The sequence below is a fragment of the Phoenix dactylifera genome, chromosome 4, assembly GCF_051530095.1.
Source record: "Phoenix dactylifera cultivar Ajwa chromosome 4, Ajwa_hap1_PhDact_Kaust_v1.1, whole genome shotgun sequence".
NCBI classification, from domain to species: Eukaryota; Viridiplantae; Streptophyta; class Magnoliopsida; order Arecales; family Arecaceae; genus Phoenix; species Phoenix dactylifera.
The window spans coordinates 9,143,538-9,160,037 of NC_143193.1; the positions used below are offsets into that span (position 1 = coordinate 9,143,538).

At 54.5% G+C, this 16,500-nt stretch overlaps 1 protein-coding gene and 1 long non-coding RNA gene across 2 annotated transcripts; both read left to right on the top strand.

Moving 5' to 3' along the window:
• Positions 1-316: 316 nt before the first annotated feature.
• LOC149753636 (uncharacterized) lies at positions 317-1,501 on the top strand. The gene is made up of 2 exons (XM_089930348.1): positions 317-393; positions 476-1,501. The coding sequence occupies exons 1-2, from the start codon at positions 388-390 to the stop codon at positions 1,388-1,390; spliced, it is 921 nt and encodes a 306-aa protein (XP_089786474.1). The 5' UTR covers positions 317-387; the 3' UTR covers positions 1,391-1,501.
• Positions 1,502-11,317: 9,816 nt separating this feature from the next.
• LOC149753637 (uncharacterized) lies at positions 11,318-11,634 on the top strand. The gene is made up of 2 exons (XR_016400204.1): positions 11,318-11,373; positions 11,583-11,634. It is a non-coding gene; the product is annotated as an uncharacterized LOC149753637 (long non-coding RNA).
• Positions 11,635-16,500: the final 4,866 nt, after the last annotated feature.

Sequence of the window (16,500 nt, forward strand, 5' to 3'; positions counted from 1 at the left end):
TCCGGTGGTAAGGTTGCCGCTACTCCGGAGGTGCCACCTGAGCCTGCTCAAGACGGACGGGTCGGACGTGATCGGTCCCCAACCCGGCCTTCGACTCGGTCGGCTCCTGATGACTCGAGGAGGGACGCGCCGAGGCCCCGGCCGAGCGGGACCCTATCAATTCCTGGGGCGACCCCCGCCCCGAGCGTGATCAGCCGGACTCTTCCCCAGGCGATGGATAAGGGTAAGGCTGCAGAACCACCATCCGGCTCCGGGGAGAAATCGGGGTCTGCCTTCACTACCGATGGCGCCCGAAATCTCATCGAAATAGTGTTGCTGGAGAAGGACCGTCGGCGGGTCCGGGAGTTGGATGTCTCTGACGTCGGGGCCGCCAGCTGCGTCTGTCTCATGTCGGTGAGTGTTCTTCTGGCCGTCTTTCACCATTTATTGGCTCTGTTGTTCTCCGCCTGACTCCCTTATTTTTCCTATTTCTTAGCTCGCCCAGTACATGATCCGTCTGGAGGAGTGCTACAAGGAACAGGCGGGGCTTTTGGCGAAGGCCGAGGACCGGCTGAAAGCAATGGAAGAGGGAGGCCGGGCTGCGGCAGGCAGGACGACCGGGGACCTCGAGGCGAGGCTCCGGGAGGCCGAAGAGCGGGCACTCGGCTTCGCCGCCCTGGAGGAGCAACTGTCAGAGGCTCGGGAGCAACTCAAAGCCGCCTCGGGCCTCGAAAGCAGGGTCAAGAAGGCGGAGGAACGGGCTGAAAAGCAGTCCCGGAAGATCGCGGACTATCGAGAGCGGTGGGAGAAGGCCCAGCGGTCTGCCGACAACGCCTGCGACCGAATCCGCTCTTTTGAAGCCAAACTAGGCGAACTGGAGTCGGCCCTGGAGAAGTCATGCACGGACGTCCAAGAGCTCCGTTCGCGCCTGAAGGAAGCCGAGGCCGCTCGGGTTGCTACCGAGGCGAAGCATAAAGAGGCTCAGGCTGATCTGCTGAGGGTCTCCTCTGAGGCCGAAGGCCGGATTGTGGCGAAGGTCTTGGAGGCCAAGGCTCAGATTATGGAGCGAGCTGAGGCGGAGCTGGCCAAGAAGAGGGCGGAAATCGGGCGTCAGGCGGTAGAGGCTTATCGCCAGTCCGCCGAGTTCGCCCATGATATGTCGGAGGCAGTGCGGACCTATCGCCAGTCTGACGAGTTTGTCCATGATGCGTCGGACGCGGGGGCCGAAGCCTTCACCATGGGCTTCGAGGAGGGCCTGGCAAGGGTGTCGGCTAAGTATCCCGAAGTTGACCTGAGCGAGATCTCCCTCCTGGACTCCTCTCCGGCGCCATCGCCTGCTGGTTCTCCTGCTGCTTCCCTGCCTCCCGCGGACGAGCCCGGCGTTCCCGACCCGGGAGTTCCTCCAAGCTGACCTCTTGTACCTTTCATTGTCTTTTTTATTTTTGTACGTCGGCGTTTTGCCCAATTGTATGGGCCTCGGCCCTGAAAATTAATGCACGTCGAATATTTCTTCATCTCGCCCTCGTCCTCTTTTTTTTTTTTTTTTTCTTTTTTTTTTTTAGCTCTTGGTTGCTTCTTGCTGACTTTTGATTCCCGGAGTTCTTCCGGCGCTAGGCCAGGCATCCGAGGGTTAAACCTCAGGAAACTCTTCCGGCGCTAAGCCAGGCATCCGAGGGTTAGGCCTCAGGAAATTCTTCCGGCGCTAAGCCAGGCATCCGAGGGTTAGGCCTCAGGAAATTCTTCCGGCGCTAAGCCAGGCATCCGAGGGTTAGGCCTCAGGAAACTCTTCCGGCGCTGAGCCAGGCATCCGAGGGTTAGGCCTCAGGAAACTCTTCCGGCGCTAGGCCAGGCATCCGAGGGTTAGGCCTCAGGAAACTCTTCCGGCGCTGAGCCAGGCATCCGAGGGTTAGGCCTCAGGAAACTCTTCCGGCGCTAGGCCAGGCATCCGAGGGTTAGGCCTCAGGAAATTCTTCCGGCGCTAAGCCAGGCATCCGAGGGTTAGGCCTCAGGAAACTCTTCCGGCGCTAGGCCAGGCATCCGAGGGTTAGGCCTCAGGAAATTCTTCCGGCGCTAAGCCAGGCATCCGAGGGTTAGGCCTCAGGAAATTCTTCCGCTCGCTGGTCGGCCAAGGCTGGCGCAAGCCGAAGCGACCGGTCGGGGCTTCCGGCTAGTCTGCTCCCAGGATGATCATCGGGTTAGCCAGGCATCTGAGGGTTGTCAAGCCTCAGGGAAATTCCACTCGTTGGTCGGCCTAGGCTGGCGCAAGCCGAGGCGACCGGTCGGGGCTTCCGGCTAGTCTGCTCCCGGGATGATCATCGGGTTAGCCAGGCATCTGAGGGTTGTCAAGCCTCAGGGAAATTCCGCTCGTTGGTCGGCCAAGGCTGGCGCAAGCCGAGGCGACCGGTCGGGGCTTCCGGCTAGTCTGCTCCCGGGATGATCATCGGGTTAGCCAGGCATCCGAGGGCCGAGCCTCGGGAGATTCCACTCGTTGGTCGGCCTAGGCTGGCACAAGCCGAGGCGACCGGTCGGGGCTTCCGGCTAGTCTGCTCCCGGGATGATCATCGGGTTAGCCAGGCATCTGAGGGTTGTCAAGCCTCAGGGAAATTCCGCTCGTTGGTCGGCCAAGGCTGGCGCAAGCCGAGGCGACTGGTCGGGGCTTCCGGCTAGTCTGCTCCCGGGATGATCATCGGATTAGCCAGGCATCCGAGGGCCGAGCCTCGGGAGATTCCACTCGTTGGTCGGCCTAGGCTGGCGCAAGCCGAGGCGACCGGTCGGGGCTTCCGGCTAGTCTGCTCCCGGGATGATCATCGGGTTAGCCAGGCATCTGAGGGTTGTCAAGCCTCAGGGAAATTCCGCTCGTTGGTCGGCCAAGGCTGGCGCAAGCCGAGGCGACCGGTCGGGGCTTCCGGCTAGTCTGCTCCCGGGATGATCATCGGGTTAGCCAGGCATCCGAGGGCCGAGCCTCGGGAGATTCCACTCGTTGGTCGGCCTAGGCTGGCGCAAGCCGAGGCGACCGGTCGGGGCTTCCGGCTAGTCTGCTCCCGGGATGATCATCGGGTTAGCCAGGCATCTGAGGGTTGTCAAGCCTCAGGGAAATTCCGCTCGTTGGTCGGCCAAGGCTGGCGCAAGCCGAGGCGACCGGTCGGGGCTTCCGGCTAGTCTGCTCCCGGGATGATCATCGGGTTAGCCAGGCATCCGAGGGCCGAGCCTCGGGAGATTCCACTCGTTGGTCGGCCTAGGCTGGCGCAAGCCGAGGCGACCGGTCGGGGCTTCCGGCTAGTCTGCTCCCGGGATGATCATCGGGTTAGCCAGGCATCCGAGGGCCGAGCCTCGGGAGATTCCACTCGTTGGTCGGCCTAGGCTGGCGCAAGCCGAGGCGACCGGTCGGGGCTTCCGGCTAGTCTGCTCCCGGGATGATCATCGGGTTAGCCAGGCATCTGAGGGTTGTCAAGCCTCAGGGAAATTCCGCTCGTTGGTCGGCCAAGGCTGGCGCAAGCCGAGGCGACCGGTCGGGGCTTCCGGCTAGTCTGCTCCCGGGATGATCATCGGGTTAGCCAGGCATCCGAGGGCCGAGCCTCGGGAGATTCCACTCGTTGGTCGGCCTAGGCTGGCGCAAGCCGAGGCGACCGGTCGGGGCTTCCGGCTAGTCTGCTCCCGGGATGATCATCGGGTTAGCCAGGCATCTGAGGGTTGTCAAGCCTCAGGGAAATTCCACTCGTTGGTCGGCCTAGGCTGGCGCAAGCCGAGGCAACCGGTCGGGGCTTCCGGCTAGTCTGCTCCCGGGATGATCATCGGGTTAGCCAGGCATCTGAGGGTTGTCAAGCCTCAGGGAAATTCCGCTCGTTGGTCGGCCAAGGCTGGCGCAAGCCAAGGCGACCGGTCGGGGCTTCCGGCTAGTCTGCTCCCGGGATGATCATCGGGTTAGCCAGGCATCCGAGGGCCGAGCCTCGGGACATTCCACTCGTTGGTCGGCCACTTGTCGCTCGCCGCCCATCGGGGTTTCTCTGTGCCCAGCCGCGACCGTGTTTCTCCTCTCCTCCAAGCGTTGCCTGGGGGGAACACGAGAAGGGTATTAAACGCTAATTAATGCGTTACCTGGGAAATCGGATCGCCAGTTGCTGCTGGTGAGGAGTGTTAGTTGAGCGGCCGCGATACGCGGGTTCTTCGAGGAGGATGCGGCCTGGGCGCGAGCGGAGACACGTGGACCTAGGGGTATACGTCACCCGGATCGTCCTGCACAAAGAATGCGATTTAAGGAGAATGACGCTTAGGAAATCGCGGGGAGATACGCCTCGGGAGCCGGAACGGCTCCGGATTCAGTGCGCCTGCATTTATTGGAGCCACCCGTATCGGAACTACCAGGGGGCCGCAGCTTGGCTATAAATACAGGTGCAGGTACGATGGAATTTGCTAAGCCGGAGCTGCAGGTTGCCATGGATCGCGGACCTCCTCCTTGGCATATGACTGAGAGACTCCTGTCGAAGGAAAGGGGAGGCGCTCCCCTTACAACTTCAGCCAACTAGCCGTTTCATCTGGGATCAACAAGGAGGGTCTCCCCGGCGGAACTCCACTCTAGGCGTTTCATCCGGGATCACATCTCCCCTCCTTGAAGTTCAGCCTCCCGGTTGAGCTCTGCGCCGGACGCTCAATCCGGGACCGCGCCTCCATATACTCTTCCCCCTCGAATCCCTTCTCTTCCCTACCACTGGGGAAGATGGGAATATCCTTTGGAGGCGGCGTTCCCCTGGGGGCAGCGGGAGCTTCTTCTGCGGCGGCTCCTCCTCTTTTTGGTGAGGTGCTGGATGGCGCCTCCGGTTAGAAGCACCCACTTCTGGTGGGACTGCAGCCGCCCTGGGTTGAGGGTTTGGGTCCCCACCTCTTCTTTACTTTCTTTACTCCCTAATTCCCCTCTGGGAATTCCTTGTAATCACACGAGCACGCCACTGTAACCAGAAATTATTGAAATGAAAAGTATTGCACCTTTTTAAATTGTCTTTCTGGCCTTGTTGTTCTACTGGTAATACATCCGCAGGTTAGCGGAATTCCAGCCCCTTGGAATTTCTCGGCCATCTAGGGCTTCCAACTGGTAGGAGCCAGGTCGGTTTACCCAACGAACTTTATACGGGCCTTCCCAATTTGGCGCTAGCTTCCCACCTTCCGTAGGTTGAGATGCCTTAGCTCGCCTCAGCACCAGATCTCCAATTCTGAAAAGCTTCGGTCGGACTTTGGAGTTGTAATATCGGGCCACCCTCTGCTGATACATTGCCATCCGTACCTGAGCCATTTCCCTTGCCTCTTCCAAGAGATCCAAGTTCCCTCGGAGTTGCTCTGAATTGGCCTCGGGTCGGTGCGCGGCCACCCGAGGCGAGGGGAGTCCGAGCTCCACGGGGGCAACGGCTTCCGTGCCATAGGTTAGGCTGAAAGGCGTCTCTCCAGTAGGAGTCCGTTGTGTGGTCCGATACGCCCAAAGGACATTCTCGAGTTCCTCGACCCAAGCTTGCCCCGTCCGGCCGATCCGCGCTTTGATACCTTGGAGGATTGTCCGATTTGTGACCTCGGCCTCGCCGTTGGTTTGGGGATGCGACACGGATGTGAACCGATGCTCGATCCCGAATTCCTCGCAGAAGTTCCGGAAGTGCTTGTTATCAAACTGTCGACCGTTATCCGAGATGAGGACCCGAGGTACTCCAAATCGGACAATGATGTTCTTCTTCACGAACTTCCGGACTTGTGCCTCCGTGATGGTGGCCAGTGGCTCTGCCTCCACCCACTTGGTGAAGTAGTCGATGGCGACAATCAAAAATTTCCGCTGGGCCGAAGCGACGGGGAATGGTCCGAGGATATCCATTCCCCATTGTGCGAAGGGCCAGGGCGCGGTGATCGGCGCCAAGGGGACAGAGGGGACTCTCTGGACGTTGGCGTGGCGCTGGCAGGCGTCGCATTTCCGCACGTGGTCCTTCGAGTCCTCCATCAAGGTCGGCCAATAGTAGCCTTGCCTCATGATCTTATGCGCCAAGGACCTAGCCCCCAAGTGCGATCCGCAGATGCCTTCGTGGACTTCGCCGAGGGCGTAGGCCGCTTCCGCGGGGCGGAGGCACCTTAAGAGGGGGGCGGTAAACGAGGTCCGATACAGCCTCCCTTCATAAAGTACGTAGTGGGCGGACTTCTTTACAAGCCGCCGGGCCTGATCTTCGTCTTCAGGGAGGATTCCTTCGGCGAGGTAGGCGACGAGCGGGTCCATCCAAGACGGCTCCGGATCAATTGCCATCACCGCTCCAGCCCCGTCAATGCTCGGGGCATCCAGGGTCTCCAGGTAGATTGCCCTCGACAAGTTGTGCGCGTCTGCGTCCACTAGGCGGGACAACCTGTCGGCCCTGGCATTTTCGCTCCTCGGGACCTGCTGAATGTCAACACTGCCGAGGTCGGGAATGAGTGTTTGCACCTTCCGGACGTAGCTCTGCATGGTCGGGCTCCGCGCCTCGAACTCCCCTCGAACCTGCCCGACCACCAGCTGGGAGTCGGTGAAGACTTTCAGACGCCGGATGCCGAGCTCCTTGGCGAGTTTGAGTCCCGCGACTAGGGCCTCGTACTCCGCCTCATTGTTGGTCACTGGAAATCCGAACCTCAAGGCATACTCGGCTATCACTCCATCGGGATTGGTGAGGACCAGCCCAGCCCCTCCACCTTCAGGGTTCGACGACCCGTCAATGTGGAGCGTCCAGATCGGGAGATCGAGGCTGGGTGTCTCCGGCGGCTTAGGTTCCGCCTCCTGCACAGTGCACTCAGCGAGAAAGTCCGCGAGTACCTGGGCCTTGATGGCTGGTCGGGGCTGGTAGCGGATGTCGAACTCACCAAGTTCTACTGCCCACTTCACCAGCCGTCCCGCATTCTCTGGATTGCTGAGAATCTGCCGCAGTGGTTGATCGGTCAAAAGGGTGACAGAATGAGCCTGGAAATAGGGGCGAAGCCTCCTGGTCGCAGTCAGCAGCGCGAAGGCGATCTTCTCAGCCTTCGTGTACCGCGTCTCGGCATCCCGGAGGACTCGGCTGATGTAGTATACAGGCTTCTGAAGTCTTGCCTCTTCCCGAACCAGTACTGCGCTGACTGCGGTTGGGGAGACCGCCAGGTAAAGGTAGAGCATCTCCCCCTCTTGCGGCTTGGACAGCAGGGGAGGAGACGCCATGTACTCCTTGAGCTGGTCGAACGCCGCATGGCATTCGGCCGTCCAGAGGAAGTCTTTTGGGCGCTTCAACACCTTGAAGAATGGTTGGCAGCGTTCGGCCGACTTTGCCACAAATCGTCCGAGCGCGGCGACCCTTCCAGCGAGCTCCTGAACCTCCTTCACTTTGGTCGGAGGGGACATATCTTGGATGGCTTTGATCTTGTCCGGGTTGGCCTCGATCCCGCGCTGGTTGACAATGAAACCGAGGAACCTCCCGGCCGAAGCACCAAAAGCGCACTTCGCTGGGTCTAGCTTCATGCGAAACTTTCGCAAGGTGGTGAAAGTCTCCTCCAGATCTGCAATGTGCTGGTCTGCATGGCGGCTTTTTACCAGCATATCGTCCACGTACACCTCCATATTCCGGCCGATCTGCTCCTTGAAGATTTTATTGACGAGGCGCTGGTAAGTGGCGCCAGCGTTCTTCAGACCGAAGGGCATTACCTTGTAACAGTACAGCCCCCGGTCTGTTATGAAGGCAGTTTTCTCCTCGTCCTGTGGAGCCATCATTATTTGGTTGTAGCCGGAGAAGGCGTCCATAAAAGACAGTAGCTGATATCCGGAAGTCGCGTCGACCAGTTGGTCTATCCGTGGAAGCGGAAAGCTATCCTTGGGGCACGCCTTGTTCAGGTCGGTGTAGTCGACGCACATCCTCCACTTCCCGCTCGCCTTCCGGACAAGTACGACGTTTGCCAGCCACTCGGGGTAGCTCACCTCTCTTATGAAACCTGCCTCCAAGAGTTTGTCTACCTCCTGGTCGACCACCCGGATCCGATCCGGGGCACAGTGTCTCTTCTTTTGCTTTACTGGTCGGTGGGTCGGGTCGACGTTGAGGGCGTGAGAAACGACCTCCGGGTCGATCCCAGGTACATCGGCCGCCGACCAGGCAAACACATCTGCATTGGCTCGGAGGAATTCCACTAACCGGAGCCGAGCTTCCAAGTCGAGGTTGGCACCGACCCGGACCGTGCGGTCCGGGCGGTCTTCTTCGAGGGGAACTTCGATTACGCCCTCGGCCGGCTCCCCGTGCCGCAAGGCCACTTCGTCTCTGGCGTCAAGTGACTCGACGCTTAGGGCCTCCATGGGCTTCTTCCCTTTGAGAGTTGCTAGGAAACACTGCCGTGCGGTCGGCTGGTCACCTCGGACCTCTCCAATCCCGGCCGCTGTGGGGAACCGCATGAGCAAATGGTAGGTAGAAACCACCGCGCGAAGGGCGTTCAGTCCGGGTCGTCCGAGGATAGCGTTGTAGGCCGAGGGGACACGGACGACCAAGAACCCGAGCCGCACCGTGGCTTCTGCGGGTGCAATGCCCGCAGTCACAGGCAGCTCGATGACACCTTCGGCCGAGATAGCGTCTCCAGTGAATCCTATGAGGGGGGTGGATGTTTTGTGCAACAATTGTCGGGAAAAGCCCATCTTTTGGAAGGCCTCGTAATACAAAATATCAGCTGAGCTTCCACTATCCACAAGAACACGCCTTACATCATAGTCCGCCATAGTGAGAGAGATCACCATGGCGTCATCGTGGGGAGTCTGAACCCCCTTTACATCTTCATCACAAAAAGTGATTACATTTCCGACCCGCTGCCTCTTCGCGACGGCCACTCCTGATACTTCCGCCGAGCCCCCTGCGTTCCTCACGGGCCGAGAGCAGCCCCCAGTGATGGTGTGGATCACTCCCGCAACGGGTCGATTCTGCTCCCGAGGCTCCTGAGGGGCCGGGTCGGCTGGACGCGGGTCTGCGGGGGGACGTCGGTCGTTTACATATCGACCGAGACGCCCTCGGCGAATGAGAGCCTCGATCTCGTCCCGAAGCTGGAAGCAGTCTTCGGTATCGTGGCCGTGGTCTCGGTGGTACTCACAGTACGCCCGAGAAGGCTTCCTCCCAGGGATCTTCTTCATCTGCCTCGGGACCGGGAGGTCCTCCCGCCCCTTGACCTCCATGAGGATCTGGGCCCGGGGGGCCAGGAGTGGGGTGTACCGGTTGAAGCGCCGGTGCGGAGAACGAGGGCGTGTGGCGCCGTGGTTCCTTGCTGGTGACGGGCTTCTGCGCCGGCGTTGAGGCGTCGGGCTCCTCCTCTGGGGTGCCTCTTTTCGCCTTTTCTTCCCGGGCTTTAGAGGGGCTTCGGCGGCCTCCTTGTTCCGGTGGGAGGCTGCCTCCTCGGCGTCTGCATACTGGTTTGCCCGAGACAACAGCTCCGGAAAGCTCCGCGGCAGACGTTTGTCCAGGGAGAAGGTGAGTCTGCCCTTCCGGAAGCCTCGCTTCAGGGCTGAGAGAGCCACCTCCTGGCTCAAATTCCGGACCTCCAGTGTTGCCTTGTTGAAGCGGGTGAGATAATCCCGCAGGCTCTCTCCCTCGTTCTGCCGGACATCGAAGAGGGAGTCGGAGACCAGTCTTCGCCGGCTACTGACGGCGAAATGGCTGATGAAGAGACGGGTGAACTGGTGGAAGGACTGGATGGAATTAGCCTCCAGGCCGGCGAACCACGCCCTTGCCGGGCCGCGGAGGGTCGCCGGGAAGGCCTTGCAAAGGAGAGGATCCGATGCTCCATGGAGGAGCATAAGAGTCCTGAAACTCTCCACGTGGTCCCGTGGGTCCGCCGCCCCGTCGTAGGGTTCGATCGCCGGCATTTTGAACCCCGGCGGGTTTAGGGTTCGCAGGATCCTTGAGGCAAGCGCCGGCTGGGAGGAGATTTCCAAGTCGGCGAAGGGATCTTTGGAGTGGCCCTTCAGGACCTGGAGCTGTCTGTGGAGATCGTCCACCCGCCGGTCCAGGGAGCGCGACCGGTGGGTGGGAGACAAGGAGCGGCGCGAGGGGGACCGACTGGAGTGCGGGCCCCTCGAGGACTGGGGTGTCTGAGAACGCGCCCGGGTCCGCCTCTCGTACCCCGCGCAGCTCCGATGAGAAGGTCCTGGTAGAATGGACCGCACTCGAGAATCCTCCCCGCGCCGGCGCTCCTCTCCATGGGAGAGGAAGGAGCGCGGGTTGTGAGGAAGAGGCGAGTGCTCGGGGAGCAGCGGCTCCTGAGCTCGCTGCGGCACCCGAGAGATCACACCCTGCAGATTCTGCACTGCCTCCGCGAGGGTGCGAACCTGCTGGGCTAGCTGGTCGAACTGAGCAGGTTCGACCGTCTGAATGGGAGGAGAAGCGGTGGAATGCTGCTGAGAGTGTGTTGGGGACGCAGCAGCCTCCCGGCCAGAGGCGCGAGAGGCTCCGCGACCGGAAGCATTGGAAGCTCCGCGACCACCTCGCCGTGCCATTACGATCGTTCTGAGATTCGTTCCCTTCCTCTAGCGCCAACTGTTGCTGGTGGTCCAAACCGAGAACGATTGACACGACGGTGTGAACGGGGTTCCGCCTGAGTTGTCTTGGTTGGTACTGGTTGCGCTCCACCTTCCGCCAAGGAACCTGCAAACAAGCCTTGCACCACCACCAGGGTGGTGATGGCCCTCCGACGGTCAAGTCAGAGGAGATTGGAGGAGGAGAGATGATAATCACAAGTGGGAGAGAGTGCTCTGGGAGGTATTGCTTACCCCCCCTTCTCCCCCCAGCCGCATATATACCTGGCTGGGAGGTCTCTCAGGGGGGTTTGTCGTCGTGGGGCACGATAGAATGGCCACTGATATGGCCGTTACGGGGCGTCGTGGAGCAGCGCCGGGTACGGTCATGGCAGGGCGTAGTGGAGCTCCGCTTTGTACGGTCGATACAGGAGATCGTGGGCAGCATCGGGTACAGCCGTTGCAGGGAGTAGTGGAGCAGGAGGCCGCGGCGTGCCTCTGGAGAATAGCCTGTCGTTATCAAAAGATCTCCGACTCGGGGTCGGAATGCTGGATCATAGGGCAGCCGACCTGGGGTCGGGCTGCGAAGCCGAGGAGGTCCGACTCGGGGTCGGAGTGCTGGATCATAGGGCAGCCGACCCGGGGTCGGGCTGCGGAGCCGAGGAGGTCCGACTCGGGGTCGGAGTGCTGGATCATAGGGCAGCCGACCCGGGGTCGGGCTGCGGAGCCGAGGAGGTCCGACTCGGGGTCGGAATGCTGGATCATAGGGCAGCCGTAGCTTTCCTGGATACGCGTGCCGATCACGTGGGGCATGGCGGCTCAATTCCCCCATAACACTAGGCATATGGCATAATTTGGGCCCTTACAAAGGGGGTTCTAATTTAGTGGCTGCCAAGGTAAATCTTCACTACAGGAGGAGCCAATCAGTAAGATTTGTTTTGCAAAAAAAAAGCCTTTTGGTTTCACAAACCTTGATTTAGGCTTTTTTTCTGATATTTTAGAGGTTAAGTGTCTATCTTATCAAATGCACACAGTCATACGATGTTATAGTCATTTAATATAGAAGACTATAATCTTGTGACATTTCTTGTATTTACTTATCCAGGGTCCTTATAAGGCACTGCAACATGGAACTGCCTGAAATCCTTAACCATCAAGGATTATGTTTATGATTTTTCTTCTCTTTAACATAAAAAAAAAAAGGAAATTAAGAAGAGCATTAAAAATCAACACAATATAGCCTACAGAATTATATAAATAAAATATAACTGAAATATTATAGTAAAACTGAAATAAAACTTTAAAAAAATCTCTAAGCGTGAACACAGAAGAAGCAGAGGAGGGAAAAGAAGGAGGGTTGTGCCCCCCTAGCTGCCTTAGAGGCAGTTTCCTTGGCCAATGAAGAAGTCGTGGCGTGGAACTCATCGACAGACAGTGTGGTGGTCGCGGAAGCGGCGGCGGCAGCAAGAAACCAATCTCAGAACAAAGAAAAAACAAGGCCATAGGAAAAACTTCGGATGGGCTCGGCTAGGGCATCACACCGGCTATGAGAGAAGGAGGAGAAGGAGGGAAGGGAGAGAGGAGAGGCTCGGTGGTGGTCCTATGGAGGCAAAAAATGGAGATTTATAGTAGTTTCCAAATAGGGTTGTGGCTCGCTCATCGCCATGAGAATCGTGGAGATTGAGTGAGATCGGTGGTTGTTCGCACTCATACGGATCCTTACAGTACTATAAAGTAAAATCGAATCCTTCCACCTTATCAAAACCATGAACCGCAAAAGAAACGTGAATCCTTCGCCAGAACAAACAGCGCTTCCATGGCATTTCCCAATTTAAATAATAATATTTGCCCAACACATGAGATGCACAAGAGGCATGAACCCTTTGCTCATACAAACCTTTTCTCCGTCAAACCTATATGTACCCAAATGCAAATAATTGAACTTTAACCAATCCATGAGGTGCACATAGTGGGTGTGAATCCTAAACTCGTACAAATTAACAGCTTCTCCAGCCAACTTGTAACAACTCAAATTGACATATCTTTGACCTATCCAATCCACAAAGCCCACGTACAAGAACTGTGAAAGCTCTGTTAACATAGATAACTCCATCCAATGTGTAACCCACAACCAGGTAGTCCGTTTGGTGCCAATTTAAAACTCGGTATATGTACAAGGGATGGACATCATCTTGGCCACTCTTCTGCCGAAGGTTCATACGTTACTAGAGCATTTACTCTATTTATAACGCACGGTTTACTACGTGAGTACACGTGATCTCACCCATCATATTATAGAGACACTCTCGAAGGATATGGACGTGGCTATAAAAGGGCATGCTTGGAGGAGTCATCCAGAGCAGGAGGCTCTTCTTTGATTACCCTCGGGGATGCTGAAGCCAGACAATCTGCTCCATTTCCTTGGGAAACCTTCATGCCCAAACATCTAGCCCAACCATTCTGGGCGTCTAGTATGCCACTGGAGGATAAAGGAAGGCATTCTTTTGTGAGCAGTCTCATACCATCCGTACCTAAGATGATTGTACCAGAGATTCCCATTGTGAGATGTGAAGCGGAGATCTCTTCTCGTGAAAAGGGAAGATGAAAGGGAAGCACTTCATTTAGGTCTCAGACTCTCAGGCAAGGAGTAACCATATAGTGCTGAAGGATGGCAGACATCCTTTCTTGCTTCGCAATTGGTTACTTGAAGTCAAAGAACAACAAAATGATGGAAACCTAAGCACGGCAAGGATGGACTTCTCTTGGAGTACTGCAAATCTTTCTTAGCGGTTTTGGTGAGGTATAGAACTAGTTATTAGAGAGTGTTTTTTCATTTGTTTTTACAGGAAAGTGTAAAAGCTAGATTCTGCATATAGACTACACTGTTGCTGGCAAATTGATTGATCGATTTGCTATTTTGCTTTTGTTTTTTTTTCTTCCCTCAGGTAAAGCTGTCATCAGGCATGACTAAATTGAGTTGCTAGTACACAAGTGAATTTAATAAAGGATTTCATGTTTCCTTAATTATCATTTGTCGTTTATACATTGAATGATTACTGACATGTTCCAAGAACTTGAGGTTTGTAGAAAGATAGAAGGAATGAAACCCCGCTTTGCTATAATGCATGTTCGGAGTATTGAGGCATAATATTTGTTATTCCATCCCTCATGCAATTGTTTCTATGTCTTCTAAACAGCCCCAATGTCATTAAAGTTTCATCACAATGAAAGTGCCAATGACCCTCTAATTGGAAGTAAAATTCAACATATTATATATATATATATATATGACATTAAACAATGTCAAGTGGGAGCTCAAGTTGTTTATTTCAATTCGAAAGTTAACAAACACACCCAAAGATGATATCATGCTGTTTAAACCCTTTCATCTTAGATGCCCACTTATAATGGGTTAGAGCTTCTAAGCATGGGAATGTCCTATGGAAAGGGAGAAGACAGCATGTCTTCAGCATCACTTCAAGTCACCAAAGGTGAGTTTCTTGCTCTGGATGACTCTCCCAAATACGCCATTTTATAGTTACACCATATCCTTCCAGAGTGTTCCCACAATTAAGAAGGGAGGCCAAGTGTGCAAGTTGACCTCTCTAATGTTGAATGTTTCAAGATTGTATGAGCTTGGAAGACTACTCAGCAAACTACTTCCGTTACAAATAGAATAAATGCTTTCGTAACGCATCAATCTCCAGCAAAGGCTTGGAAAATCTCATGAATATATCATGTTCGCAGAGAATTCATGTTTCTTGCCGAGGATTACACGTTGGATAGAGGACCTTGTCTGGTAGTAGAGTATTCATGTTTTCGTTGGACATAATATGGATTGGTTGTGTCCAAAAGATTTTAAGTTTGGATGGTTACATGTTAGCTGGTGAAGTTTGTGTGAATAGAGGATTCACGTGTCTTATGCATCTAATAGGTAAGGTCAACAATTTCATTTTGGGTGGTTGTATGTACCTTGATTGAAGTGTTGGCTTGAGCACACTACAGGGAATTGGTAAATTTCCGACTCTGTATTGCCGCTAGATAGAAGCATTTGTAATTTTCTCCCAGCAACAATGCATGCTGACGTTTCTAAAAAGCATCGGCAAATAATGGGCTCCGCCAATGCTTTGCTTAATATCGTTGGAAGGAAGCCACCCATTACGGACGCTTATAAGCGTTGGAAGGGTTAATTAACGACGCTTATAAGTGTCGGTGGAAGCCAAAATCCGACGACACTTATAAGCATCATCGGACTCTATTGCCCCCCACCCAAAAAGCCCTGACCCCCTACATTAGCCCCAAATCCCTAACCCACGCAGACTGACCCCATCCTCAACCCCTTTCACCAATCTTAGCCCCAAATCACTCTCCTCCGCCTCATCTCCCTCTCCTCCTCCCCCTCTCCATTGGCCTCCCCTCCTTGACAATGTAAATGTAATCATATTTGACAATATGAATATTTCGAATGATCTGTTTTATTGTGATATGTGACTTTTGTTATGTATGCGATTGTTGTCATGTATTTGTTTAGTAAATAATGTATACAGAATTTTTAAAAAAAATTAAATATTTTTTTTAAAAAACAACTCTAACAATGCTTTAAAGCGTCATTAGAATAAGTATTGCCGACGCTTAAGAGCATCGACATGTTGGGTTGTAGAGCTTGATCCATTCCCTTTTTCTAGATCCCCATGTGCACTATGGTGGTGTAGGATCAAGGGAAGACAAGCCGGAAAGAGTTGGAGAAAATTTATAGTTAAATCAGTAAGAAAAAATCTTCAGCAGGGTCAGGAGTCGACTCCAGCAGACTTGGAGTCGACTCTGGCATGCAGGCAGACTTGGCACAATTTTTGGAGTCGACTCTAGATCTGCAGGAGTCGACTCCCACAGCGTTGGAGTCGACTCGAGACCTGCAGGAGTCGACTCCCACAGGCAGACAGAGAGGTTTTTTCTGTGGACTGTTGCCGAGTCGACTCGCAGAATTGAGGGAGTCGACTCGAGCACGATTTTCACGCGAGGCTGTGTTATGAACCGGGTCCAAGTCAAGGTTTTTTTAGCCATAATCAAAGCAAGAGATTAGTAGGTATATATAGACCTCTTGAGGGACAGGAGCAAGTGTGTGGCAACCTAGAGAAACCCTAAAACTCATCAACAAGAGGTTCCAAAGAGATCCAAGCATCCAAGGGAGGCGGCAGAACAGTTTTTGTTCTTTGTTTGCATCAGGAAGACGATGTGTTGTTTGTCTTGAGAGAGATTATTTGTTGTGAGAGAGAAAGCTTGTTCTCATCTCTTGAATCTCTATAACTTCCTTTGTTCATATAGTGAAACATTGATCTGTGCGGTTGTGGACGTAGCAGGAAAAGATTCCGAACCACATAAATTTGTATGTATTGTGCGTGTGCCATTGTTTTGTCGTGTTCTTCTTCTTTCTCCTATTATTTCTTGTATTCCGTAATCGTAGGGTTGATCCCTAGCACAACAATACAAAATTTCCAAAGCTTTTAAGCATCGAAAATGGCTGATGTTTTTAAGCGTCGGCAATGGCCCAAGATGGCCCGACACTTATAAGCATCGGCAAAGCGTCCGTTACTACAGCAGCGGGCATACACTTGTTGTGCACCTTATGGGTTGGCTAAATTGGACAAGCTTGAATTTGGGTGGTAGCACACACCATACTGGGTCAGTCCTTGGCATACTATTTAAGTTACAATTTTCTTGGTGTAAAGAAAAAGGTGATAGAACCGATATACCAAGTTCTACAATATGCAAACAAGGAAGATGGGGTTGAAAGTGTGGAGAGATAGATCATAAAAGCTTGATATACAAAGGTTTATCATATATACTGACAAGGAAGGTAGGGCTAGGAACTGGAGAGTGGATGGAGCTTGATGGAGTTTCTATTACATTAGTAAGACAGATGAAAAAGATATTACAATTTTACCATTATTTTAGCAAAGAGAGATAAGCCTACTGTAAACTTAAAATCGAAGGTATTGGATAGAGTCTAGAAATAAACTCTTATC